This window comes from Gracilinanus agilis, chromosome 2 (genome assembly GCF_016433145.1).
Source record: "Gracilinanus agilis isolate LMUSP501 chromosome 2, AgileGrace, whole genome shotgun sequence".
Classification (NCBI taxonomy): domain Eukaryota; kingdom Metazoa; phylum Chordata; class Mammalia; order Didelphimorphia; family Didelphidae; genus Gracilinanus; species Gracilinanus agilis.
The window spans coordinates 269,007,800-269,021,189 of NC_058131.1; the positions used below are offsets into that span (position 1 = coordinate 269,007,800).

Below are 13,390 nucleotides of genomic sequence, written 5' to 3' on the forward strand. Positions count from 1 at the left end.
TTTTTATGTCACTTTCCAAATTTATACTTTATGATCCTCAATCTAGGAATTCTTCCAATGGAATAATTTCAAGTGTACATTTTGAGTCACTTTACATGAGCCTGAAATATATGAATAAATTTTATGAGTTGTGAAAATAATTAATTTATCAAACTAAAACAGATTCTCACAATAAAGAATACACTTTCCAAGAGACTGACATATACAGAGACTACAGGGTATGCCTTCACAGAAGAGTTGCTCAAATCAAACAGTTGCTAAATATCTTTCCATTTTCTTGATGAACTCATGGTAAAGTCGAGGAACAGTTATGGAAAATCTGTGTACTATTTCATAGATATTCTAGCATGTAAACTGGAATTGCAATTATCATGTTTGACTTATTATAAAATCATTGTAAAAACTCCCACAATATCCTCCTTCCTTCTACCATGGAAGTTGACAGGAATTTCTATTTCAAGCATAAAATTAAGGCATGTGGATTTGTTCTTGGAAACATTATAACCATTATTTGGCTTGCTGAGAGAGAGAGAGAGAGAGAGAGAGAGAGAGAGAGAGAGAGAGAGAGGTGGAGGAAGGAAAGGGAGGAAGAAGAAAGGAAAGAATAAGGCTGAGCCTAGGCTATCATTGAGCTCTCAACTCATTCACTGTCTGGCCTGGCCCTCCACAGCTGGACTCTAAAGCTATCTCAGAAAGTGCCACAGGCAACGTGACCCACAGCATCATCAAGCAGTGGTGCGTCACCCGGGAGGAGATGGTGAGGACACGCTTTGGGTCACAAATAGACCCCTATCTCCCAAGCATCATATGTCACAGAGAATCTACTTCCTCATCAGGGTTCCTCTAGTCCAAGGTTTTTAACCTGAGGTTCATGACTCCCTAGATTTCAGGGTGTCCATAAACTTGAATGAGAAAAAAGTTACTTTATTTTCACTCATTTCTAACTGATAATTTAGTATTTCCTTCCATTTAAAAAAATACCATTTTGAGAAACTCATAAGACTTCACCAGATTGCCAAAGCTCATCCTGGCTCTCTGACCCTGGACTCCTCAGTATAGCTCTAATCCCTGACCCCTTGCTAGCCTGACCCCAGAACTCTCCCCATTGGCAGCCTTATAAACCCTGACTCTCCCAATATTGCCCTCTGACTCCTTCCTAATCTCCAACTTCCTGATCTCTAACCCCATCTATGACCATCCTGTCTGACTCTAATCCAGACTGTGGAAACTGTGCCTGTGAAGAACATCAGTGAATGCAGTATTCAATCCTGCTTCCCCTGCGGGACCACGCTTTGCCAAGAGAGGAATGTCACAACCACAGTCAATGTGGAACTTTGTGAGAAACATCCCTCTTTGAACATTTCCTTGACTCCCCTCCTCATCTTCCCCTGACCCCCATCTTCCATCGTCATCCCCACAGACCCCCTTTTCAGCCCTAGCCCCGTCCTTGCTGATCTATAAGTTGCTGGGGTGTGGGGTGGGGTATTGTCGCTCTTAGGTCACCACATTTTTGTGAGTTCCACCCTTACCGACCTGGCCATTGGCCTCATCCTCCTGGCTGGCTCTCTGCTGGCCCTCTGCTCTGGCCTGGTCCTCATCGTCCGCCTCCTCAACTCCGTCCTTCATGGCCAGATTGCCCAGGTCGTGCGGAAGGTCATCAATGCTGGTAAGAGGGAACTGGGATTGGAGAAGGCAAGATGGAGAGCTGGGGTAGGAACATGGATGGGAGAGATGGGGATTAGGGGAGACTTAGTTTAGGGTTTGGGAAAGGGAGCAGAGAAGTCAAGATGGCAAGGATGTATTGGAAAGAATATAGGACTTTTCCAGTCCAGAGACATGGGCTTAAGCAGTCTGCTGCCAAACTCACTCTGTGAGCTTGGGGCAAGTCGAGTTCTCTGGGGCTATAAAATGGGGATGATAGTAATTGAACCATCTGTCCCAAAGGAGTTTAGTGAGAACCGAAAACAATAATGTGAAAAACACATCCTAAACCCTAAGGTGAAATGTCAGGAATTATTGCTCTCATTCTTCTTACTAATAGTAGCAATATATGGATCCCAGTTTTGTGAATGTGAACTGCAATGTATTAGATGAATGACAAATCTTCTTGTTGATATTCTTGTAATAACTTTGGTGTTTCCCTACAGAATTCCCCTTTCCTTTTGGATGGCTCAGTGGCTATTTGGCCATTGTGGTCGGCGCTATTATGACCTTCGTGGTGCAGAGCAGCAGCGTATTCACTGCCGCCATTGTTCCTCTGATAGGTAAGAGGAGAGGCCTCACTGGGTTGGTAATGGGGCTTGTGATGAGAGATTCTGGTTCATTTCAATTGAGTTCTACTCAAAAAACATTTACTACAAGCCCATTATGTATAAGACATTATACTAGGGGCTAAGAATAGGAAAACAAAAGCCAGTCGCTACCTTCAAGGAGTTTACATTCTACTAATAGTTTACTACATTTACAGATAAATAAATATAAGAAAATTGGAGATGTACCAGCACTGGAAGTGAGTGTGGGGGTAGGCATGGAAATCAAGCAGCAGAACAGATTTTATCTGGGAGCTGAGTTGAACCTTAGAAAAAGCCGGGGATTCTGGGAGGCAGAGTCCAGTAGAGAGTGCGTACAGATGGGCGGCAACTATTCCTGTGCCAAGACACAAGATAGGATGTTCAAAGTTGAATTTAGGAAACAACCAGTAGACCAATTTGGCTGGAATGTACAGTTCACAAGGAGATTAATCTGATCTTACTGAAGGATAGATGAGAGCCACATTATGAAGGTCTTTTAATGCCAGATTAGGAAGTTTTTATTTTTTCTTCCAGATGATAGTGAGCTATTAAAAGATTTTGAGCAGTGATGTTACAATGCCAGACTAATGTTATAGGAAAATTGTTCCGACAGCTACATGGAGAATAAATCAGGGAAAGAAAGAATAGAAGCAAGGAGGTCTATTAGGAAGCTTTTCAATAGTTCATTTGGTTGGTGATGAGATTCTAAATTCAGGGGTCCATGTGAAGAGATGTTGAAAGGATAGAATTAATAAGGCTTTTTGGAAAGATAGAAAAAGAGAGAGTGAACTTGGGTGAAAGGAAGAATGGTTGGGCCTCAATAGGAATAGGAAAATTTAGAAAAGAGAGCAGCTTAGTGGGGAGACAATGAAGTTCTTCTTGGACATGCTGGTTTTAAGTTACTGATTGGATATATAGGTAGAGATTTCTAACATGTAGTTGATGATCAGCAGTTAGAGTTCAGGAAAGAGACTGGGCAAATGTATATTCATTTATTCATCAAGTACTTAATAATCACTTAGTAACTAGAGATGTAAAGACAAAAATTAAACAGGTCCAGTCCTGAAGGAGATTACATTCTATCAAAAGCATAGATATACATTTGGGATATATTTGTTGTAAAGATGCTAATAATACACATAAAACTCAGATTTAATTGCTTGTCAGCTCTGGGAGTGGGAAGGGAAGAAGGGAGAGAGACAATATAGATCATATGATTGGAAAACTTATTTGGAAAATTGTAGAGATGTAAAAAAATTAAGATGCTAACAAATATGTGAGAACTGATGCATTCACCAAAAGAGTGTTGAAGTGAAAGGTACCTAAGACCTACCCTTGAGAGAGGTTGGGGAATGGATGAAAGTCCAGCAAAAGAAACTGAGAAGACACATGACAAAACCAGTGGAAATGTGCGTCGGCCATGGGTGGGGGGAGTGCGGGGGGGTGAAGGGGAAAGTAGGAGCATGAATCATGTAACCATGTTAAAAATGATTATTAATAAATGTTTAAATTTTAAAAAAAAAGAAACTGAGAAGAAATACTCAGATAGATAGGAGGAGAACCACAAAAGAGAATTGAAATCAATACCAAGTTAAAAAATACGGAGAGGTCAAGCAGGATAAGGACAAAGATAGAAAAAAATTAGAGACAGCAGTTATTGCTGGTAATATTGGGGAGGGCAAAATGGACCGATAGGGTTGAAATTTAGATTACAAAGAATTAAAAATCAAATCTCAGCTCAGGAAATGGAGACACTGAATATAAATGGATTTTTCTAGGAGTTTGGTTGTGAAAAGGAGAAGAGATATAAGATAATATCTTGAAGAAATTGATCAACAAAAGACTTTTAAGAATGAAGGCAATATGGTCATATTTGTATCCAACAGGGAAGGTGCCAGTAAATGGGAAAAAAAACCTGAAAATGAAAGAAGGGGAGTGATAAAAGGGACAAGCTTCTATAGAAGCACAAGTAGGGGGATGGTTGACTTTGGTAAAGAGGAAGTAATATTTTTCTCAGAGAATGCAACAAAAGAGAAGAGAACGGGATGATGGTGAACATTCATACTTTTCTCAATAAAGGAGATCTTTTGCTGAAGGAGTGAGAAAAAGTGATGAAAATATGGTTTTCAATGATTGTTAAGAGTGACAGAGTATCAGTGAAGAATAAAAAAAAAATTGCCATGCAGTAGTGAGGGCCCAGATGTGATTAGATAATATAAATTTATAGTAGACTCAGTCAGTACAATTGTGTGACTTTCTCCAGTGGAATATGAGTAAGAGAAGAGAAAGAATCTATTAGGAATAACCCAGGTCTGGAGTTCTACAAGGTATAAATGGCAGTAAAATAAGGGGAGTAGGAATTCAAAAGTAGAGAACAGAACACAGTTGGACTGATGCAACAATGGGTTTAAGACAACGAAAGGAGGAAAGAGAAACCAGTCCAGGGGTTATGGATTAACAAACAATGAGAATTAAAGAGACTTAAGGTTGTAGTAAGAATGAAGAATGGATTCAGGAGGACAGAAAGCCACAGTATGAGAGGAATTCCATAATTCAAGATCACAGAAGTAACATGATAATGGAGGCTGAATAAATGTTCACTGAATTGAATCAGATGGGTGATGGTGATATCTAAGGTATGTCCCTCTCTGTGGATTACTGAGGTAGAGTGAAGACACAGGAGAGAATCGATCATCTGGGAAGCCAGAGTATTTAAGGGGGCATTAATATGTATATTGAAGTCTTAGGTTAAGAGGGCAGAGAGAGTTAGGCTGAACCAGGTCCTGAATTCCTTGAGGAAGCAGGAAAAATGACCCAGAAGCTGATAGGTGACTGTGACCAGGTTCTCAACAAGGTGATGCAGATAGGTCTGGTGAATTTCAAAAGGAGATGTTGCTGAGTGATAATGTGAAAGGGATGATGATGGCTTGGAGAGACAGTGAGATGTAATATGTTTTGTTTTTTTTTCTCTTGAGGTTAGAACTCCCTCTCTTGTCCAGACTAGAAGTACAGTGGCCACTTCTGGATCTGGTTCCCAATACTGATCAGCATAGAAGCTTAAACTTGTTCAGTTTTTTCCATTAAACCTCCTTCCTAGAGGGAGACAATTTGGATTGTATAACTTCAGAAATCTTATGTGGAAATTTGTTATCACATGTAATTGCCCATTGAATGGGAAAAAAACCCCACCTTCTTCCCCACCTCAGCCTAGTGGCCCCCTGCTCCTGAGAGCTCACTGTATTGGCATTAAACTTAGTTTGGACACCCTAATCCCCTTCACGAAGACTTTAGCCCTACTGCAGCTTGGAATTCCCAAACTCAAGCAGTCCAAGAGAATCACTTCCCTCAGTAACAGGGATACCACCACACTCATATGCAAAGATTATTCTCATTCCTCCTGTTGGCAAGGTATTTGGGGGCATGACAAAAGGAGTGCTGAATACTGGAGAGGGCAGCCAGGGAAACAATTATTTGTAGGGAACCAGGTTTCCAAGAATGCAAAAATTTGGAAGGAATATGAGAGGAAGATGTGTAGGATTCAATGAGAGAAGAGGCATTCTAGATGGAACAATGAAAGGAGAGGGCTGCAGAAATATGGTATGGTCTTGTAAGAATAGCTTCATAAGTATTGGTGTGCATATATGTTTTTCTATAGTTGGAAAAAGAACAAATAAGGGATAGAGTTGGTGCTTGGATGAATGGAATGATAATCAGTGATCGAGAAAACAAGAAACTGCTCAAGTCTTATTTGGATTCCCTATTTTCTACCAAGGAAAATGATCTTTGGACAGAAAAAATAATGAGTAGGGAGTTGATGCCCCAGATAAATAGGTAGATAGCAAGCTAGCCTTGCTGCCCTTGATGAGTTTAAGCCACCTAGTCTTTTTTTTAATCTTTTTTTTAAATTTTAAAATATTTTCCCATGTTGTTTTCATTTTCTTCTTTTTTCATTTTCTTTCCCTCTCCTCTTCCCTCCCCCCTCCCAGAGCTGACAAGCAATTCCACTGGGTTGTACAAGTGTTAACAATTGATAATCACATACCCGTATATTGTGTGATGTCATATGTTTTTATTTTGCGCTTCTTTTCTCATAGTTCTTTTTCTCATTGTGGATAGCATTCTTTCCTTCCCATTAGTCCTTCAGGAGTGTCCTGGCTTCTTGCATTGCTACTAGTAGCAAAGACTATTACATTGGATTGTTCCACAATGTTTTACTTTCTGTGTACGATATTCCTCTGGTTCTACTCGTTTCATTCTGCATCAGTTCACTGAGGTCCTTCAAGTTCATATAGAAATCCTCCAGATCATCATTCCTTAGAGCATAATAGTATTCCATCACCATCATATATCACAATTTGTTCAGCCATTCCCCAATTGAGGGACAACCCTTCATTTTCCAATTTTTTGCCATCACAAAGAGCACAGCTATTAATATTTTTACAGGTATTTTTCCTTATTATCTCTTTGGGATACAAACCTAGTAATGGTATTGCTGGAACAAAGGGCATATAATCTTTTAAAGCCTTTTGGGCATAATTCCAAATTGTCTTCTAGAATGGTTCGATTAATTCACAACTCCACCAGCAATGCATTAGTGTCTCAATTTGGGCACATGCCTTCCAACATTTATTATTTTCCTTTACTATCATTTTGTAAGCCACCTAGTCTTGATGAGCAATATTCTAGAATACTGTGAGAACCAACAGGAGTGTGATTGATAGCTACTTTGAAAGATATGGAGAGAGTAAAAGTCATTATTGAATGAGAGAAGGCCAAAGGTATCCTCATTTTCAAAAAAAGGGAAGAGAATGGTTTGTACAAACTATTGGCCATTGGTTTGACATCAGTTCCTGGCAAAATTACAAAATTTTTTAAAGGGAACACCTAGAAAAGGAAACAACAGTCACAGAAAGCATTGTTTCATCATGAACAGGTTTTGCCAGGCTAAACTAATTTCCTTTTTTTAAAAACATTTATTAATATTCATTTTTAACATGGTTACATGATTCATGCTCCTACTTTCCCCCTCCCCCCCCTCCCTCCACCCATGGCCGATGCGCATTTCCACTAGTTTTAACATGTGTCATTGATCAAGACCAATTTCCAAATTGTTGATAGTTGCATTGGTGTGGTAGTTTCGAGTTTGTCGAATGTCCACCTCAACCCATGCGTTCAAGCAGTTGTTTTTCTTATATGTTTCCTCTCCTGCAGTTCTTCTTCTGAATGTGGGTAGTGTTCTTTACCATAAATCCCTCAGAGCGGTCCTGTGTCATTGCTTTCTGCTGGTACCGAGGTCCATTACATTCTATTTTACCACAGTATATCAGTCTCTGTGTACAATGTTCTTCTGGTTCTGCTCCTTTCTCTCTGCATCAGTTCCTGGAGGTCTTTTCAATTAATTTCCTTTTTGACAGTTATGAAACTAGTAACCTAGAGAATTCCCTCAATTTTATTTTTTTTTTAATTTTTTTTAAACCCTTAACTTCTATGTATTGGCTCCTAGGCAGAAGAGTGGTAAGGGTGGGCAATGGGGGTCAAGTGACTTGCCCAGGGTCACACAGATGGGAAGTGTCTGAGGCCAGATTTGAGACTAGGACCTCCCGTCTCTAGGTCTGACTCTCAATCCACTGAGCTACCCAGCTGCCCACAATTCCCTCAATTTTAACAAAGAATTTGATATTTTTTTGTGGACAAGATTGAGATTCTTAGTCTTTTTTATTTTATAGACCCTTCTGGCAATCTGGTGGAATATATGAACTCCTCAGAATAATGCATAAAAATAAAATATTGGATTACAAAAGAAAGCAAGTCTATTGACATGTAATTTTTTAAAAAAATTTTAAACAAGTTCATAGATTCCATGTTAAGAATCCTTGGAGTTGAGAGTAGAGCCAGAACTGGTTGAATGCCAGACCAGGGGTCGGCAACGTATGGCTCTCGAGCCATATCTGGCTCCACCTCCTGACCAGCCAGTTTGGGCAGAGCCCCAGGATGTGTCCCAGGGGGGCCTTCAGTCCCTGCCCCATATTCCAGAAGTCTTCCACCTCCATCCTCCTCTTTCCCCAGGCGTTTATGGCTCTCACGGCCAAAAAGGTTGCCGACTGTTGACCCAAAGAATGTCATAGATAATTTGATATGAACATGGAAGGAGGTATCTAGTGGAGGGCCCTCAGTGCTTGGATCTTTGCTGTTGAATGTCTATCATTTTTTTTCTGTGACTAGCCTTGCAGTTAGTTGTAGGATACATCATTTTGGGTTGCAATTACAATTCCTTTGCTTTTGAAATATGCACAGTGGTGCCAAAATCAAGAAGAAACATCCTTTTCAGTTGCATGTTGACTTTAAAAACCACAAATTAACATTATAATAATGCGAAACATTTTTATTTATTTTGTTAGACATTTTCTAATTACATTTTTCTTAAACCCTTACTTTCTGCCTTAGAGTCAATACTATGTATTGGTTCCAAGGCAGAAGAGTGGTAAGGGTGGGCAATAGGGGTTCAGTGACTTGCCCAGGGTCACACAGCTGGGAAGTGTCTGAGGTCAGATTTGAACCTAGGACCTCCCATATCTGGCTCTGGCTCTCAATCCACTGAGCCACCCAGCTGCCCCCTTTCTAATTACATTTTAATTTGTTTGGGCTGTACTTAGGAGTTTTGCTGGCCCACAGGCTGAGTATGACTTTTCTGCGCTAAACCATTCCTTTCTGCTATTTCCAGTGAGTGCACAATAATCTTGTATTATTCAAATTTCCTGTCCTTTATATTTTAAGGTCTTTATCTTGACCACTTATAAAACTTGTCATTAGAATCATTCAGTTTTGAATACTGTGTCTTAGAGTTTGAAGTGTAGGGTTGGGTTTTTTTCTTCTAGAGGTAATTTGTGGACTCTTTCATTGGTGCTTTGTTTTCTATATTCAGAGATTTGGGGCAGTTTTCTTGTATTACTTCCTGCAATATAGTGTTCAGCCTTTTTTATTTGTCTTGTTTTTCTGGGAGACCTATGATTCCCAAGTTGTCTCTGCATATCCTATCTTCAAGGTCAAAGGCTTTGGCTTGTGTAAAGATCATGTGTTCTTTTAATATGGTTGTCTTTTCCTTCTCTTCTGCCAGATTTCCCTCCATTTCAGTATTTCTTCATTCTTTTGCTTTCTTTAAGAAACTCCATTTTAGATTCAATTTTTTTCTAATCTGCTAATAGGGTATTTTATTACTTGCATTGAAAATGATAACTTCTGACACATATTGATTCCTAATTTCTTTTCTAATGGGATTTTATTTCTCTTTTGAGCCATTCAGGAGTTTCTTATTATTGTTTCACGTGTTTTAGGAACTCCACTGATTTCTGTTTTTCCCCCAGGAATTCCTGAGGCAGTTAGCTTCTCCAATCAATAGAGCAATGACTTAGAGTCAGGAAGATCTGAGTTCAAATTTGGCCTCAGATTCTTGTTATCTATATGACTCTGGGCAGGTCACTTAATCTCTGTCTGCTCAATTTTCTTATATATAAAATTAGGATAATGATAACTTTTACCTCTCAGAGTTGTTAAAAGGATAAAATGAGAAAAATTTAAAGGGTTTTGCAAACCTTAAAATACTATTTAAATGCTAGCTGTTATTGGCTATCATTTTCCTATAATATTTATTAAGAAAGCTTTGTAATGTCTTTGATGGGGTTTAGTATTACATCTTTCCTTCTAGTTCTTGTATCCTCTCTATTTTCTTTTTCTTGAAATCTTTTGAGTTTCAACCTTTTTCCTTGTATTTTCCTGTCATCCTCTTTCTGATACCATGCCCTTTCCATGAAAATACATCACTGGGGGTGAACTACAAAGGTGACTTGGCTTCCTTCCATATTGGGTAGCCTTTTAGGGAACAGGACTGGCTCCCCCTAAGTAGCCCTCTTTCCTTCAGGCCTGGTTTAGCCATTCATACTGGTCTTGAACCTCAGTTCCTCTTCAATTCTTCTCTTTTCTGGCTGAACTCAATCATTATCTTCCACTTTTTGCAGGTTAGAGAGAGTATAAAGGCTATTCCTAACAGTCTCTGTAGCCTTAAAGGTTCTCAATTTAGGGATTACCTCAAGCAGAAGATAGTAGTCTTCCCCCTCTCCCCTTTCCCTTCCCTCCTCACATGGGAGGAGGAGAGTGGGCATTTGAGGTGGGAGGAAATGGGCAGAATGAAGTGTGCTAGAAAACTCTCTACAGAGGGCAGCTGGGTAGCTCAGTGGATTGAGAGCCAGTCCTAGATACAGGAGGTCCTAGGTTCAAATCTGGCTTCAGATACTTCCCAGCTGTGTGACCCTGGGCAAGTCACTTAACCCCCATTGCCTAAAAAAAAAAAACAAAAAAAACCCAACTCTCTACAGCAGGAGGGGATGCCAATAACAGGTCTCACATTCAAGTTTATGGGTAAGGTCAGTTTGTGTGTCTCTGATAAGACAGTGGAGGTGTGTAGTGAGCACTTTAAAGACTAACATTCTTCACTGCTAATTCATAAGGATTTTTACCATATCCTTTTTAAATCATATTTTTACCATTTTTTTGGTCCCGTGGGTACAACTAAAACAACTCCATACCTGGTATATAATTCCTCTTTTTTTTTTCTTTTTGAGAATTAGTGGGGACTAAGGAAGATATTCAGTTGCCATCTTGTTGGTCTCATGACTTTTTTCCTCAGTTTTCTTTTGTTTTTTTTCTGTTACATGTAGAAACAATTTTTGACAATTGTTTTTTCATATTTTAGAATTCAAGTTTTCTCCTCTCTATCCTTCCCCATTCCTCAAGGTGATAAATAGTCTGATATAGGTTATATCCCTATTTTCATGTAATACATATTTCCATATTGCTCATGTAATGATAGATGCTGCATGTCACACATATAATAGAAATTTCATAAATAAGCTCTGATGACCAAATCCTTAGAGTACATAATCTCTTTCTGTCTGACTTTGTGAGCTTACTTCTAGAAGGTAAGGGTTAAAAAAAAAAGATCTGCTAAAAATATTTTGGTACAGGTAGCTATCTTCGCTCTCTTTGGGATACTGAACCACTGGTGGTATAGCTGGATCAAAGAATATTCATAGTTTTATGGCCCTGTAAGCCTGGTTCCATATTGCTCTCCAGAATGGTTGAATCGGTTCACAGCTCCACCAACAGTGTATTAGGGCCCCAATTTTCCCACATCCCCTCCAGCATTTATCATTTTCCTTTTTGGTCATGTTAGACAATCTACTAGATGGAGGTAGTGTCTCAGAGTTGTTTTAATTCGCATTTCTCTAATCAGTAGTGATTTGGAATATTTTTTTATATGGCTGTGGATGGTTTTAATTTCTTCCTGAGAACTGCCTGTTTATATTCCTGACCATTTTCCAAATGGGTATATCTTTGCATTTTGACATTCTTCCAATTACTTGAGTAAAGGAATGGATGGCATGTTTATCAAATGTGTAGATTTAAACCCTTACCTTCAGTGTTAGAATCAGTACTAAGTATCATTTCAAAGGCAGAAGAGCAGTAAGGGTTAGGCAGTGGAGGTTAAGTGACTTGCCCAGGGTCACACAGCTAGAAAGTGTCTAAAGCCAGATTTGAACCCTAGACCTCTGGTCTTCTGGCCTGGCATTCTATCCACTGAACCACCAACCTGCTCCAAGGTTAAGGTTAAAAAAAAAAAAAGAAGTATATTATAAAATATACTTGTATATTTTACGTACTAGACTACAGTAGTGTCAGTTCCTTTGTATTCTACCCTATCAGAGCACATCTGTAGTACTGTGTTTCATTCTGAGCACCACACACTAGGTAGGACTTCATAAACTGGAAAGGGTCCAAAGAGAGGCAATAAGGGTGATGAGGGGCCTGGGGTTCATGCCATATAAGGATTGGTTGAAAGAACTAGGGATGTTTACTCTGGAGAAAATAAGCCTTGGGGGCAGAGGTGGGCATGATAGTTATCTTCAGGTATTTGGGCTGTCATGTGGAAAAGGGATTATTAGACTCGTTCTGCTTGAGTGCAGGCCCCAGAGTTCAGAACTAGGTGGAATCTGCAAAATGGAAAAATTAGGCTTGATAAAAGGGAGAACTTCCCAATAATTATAGCTAGTCAGAAGTGAAATGGGCTGCTGTGGGAAGTAGTGGTTTCCCCCTCAATGATGGTCTTCAAGCAAAGGTTGGATGGCCTCTTGTTGAGAATGTTATAGAAGATAATTTTGTTTGTGGTTGGGTTCAATTAAATGGCATCTCAGGTTTCTCCCAGCTCTTCAGATTCTGGGACAGTAACTCTGAATGATAGGAATTAGACGGAGAGGGAGTTTGCTAGCCATAAATTGAGGAAAATATGAAATGACTGATACTCCCACCATCCAGGGTCTTATGTTAAAGGAAAGTGGCAGCAAAGAAATCTGATCCAGAACTTAGTCAGTAAATAGCTGTGTTTGGGTCCTCAGCGCCCAAACAAACTCATACTTGGTACCAGTGCCTTTGCCTCATCCTAAGGTGACAGGTGATGAGGCCCATACTGAAAATTCAGATTCACATAATTGCAGAATTTGAGAGTTGGAAGGGACTTCAGTGGTGATGCAGTCATAAACAAAGAGGGAGAACTGCCTGTCTCTCAAAGCAGTCCATTTTACTTTTGAGCAGTTCTGAGTGTTTAGAGGTTTTTCTTAACTTTTCAGATCTAAATTTGCCTCTTTGCAATTTCCACCTATTACTTTTGGTTCTGCCCTCTGGGGTCAAACAGAACAGATCTAATCCCCTTTCCACATGACAGCTCTTCAAATATTTAAAGACAGCAATCATGTCCTCCCCTGAGTCTTTTCTTCTCCAGGCTAAACATTCCCACTTCCTTCAAACAGTTCCCATAAAACATGACCAAACCCTTTATTGTACTTCACCATAACTCTTTACCATACTAGTTTCTTTCCTTTGGACATTCTCATTTACCAGTATTTTAAAGTGTGGGCAGGTAGAATACTTAGCATACTTGCTCCAGATGAAATCTGGCCAGACTACCAATTTCTTTCTTTCGTTGTCTTTCTTTCTTTCTTTCTTTCTTTCTTTCTTTCTTTCTTTCTTTCTTTCTTTCTTTCTTTCTTTCT

General features: G+C 39.4%; 1 protein-coding gene across 1 annotated transcript in view; it reads left to right on the plus strand.

Moving 5' to 3' along the window:
* Positions 1-13,390, plus strand: part of SLC34A3 (solute carrier family 34 member 3) — a 30,772-nt gene that overhangs the window by 8,120 nt on the left and 9,262 nt on the right. Inside the window, exons 8-11 of the mRNA XM_044663916.1 lie at positions 671-757; positions 1,219-1,336; positions 1,499-1,666; positions 2,148-2,264. Of these exons, the coding sequence (XP_044519851.1) occupies positions 671-757; positions 1,219-1,336; positions 1,499-1,666; positions 2,148-2,264 (490 nt within the window). The remainder of the gene's footprint in view (positions 1-670; positions 758-1,218; positions 1,337-1,498; positions 1,667-2,147; positions 2,265-13,390) is intronic.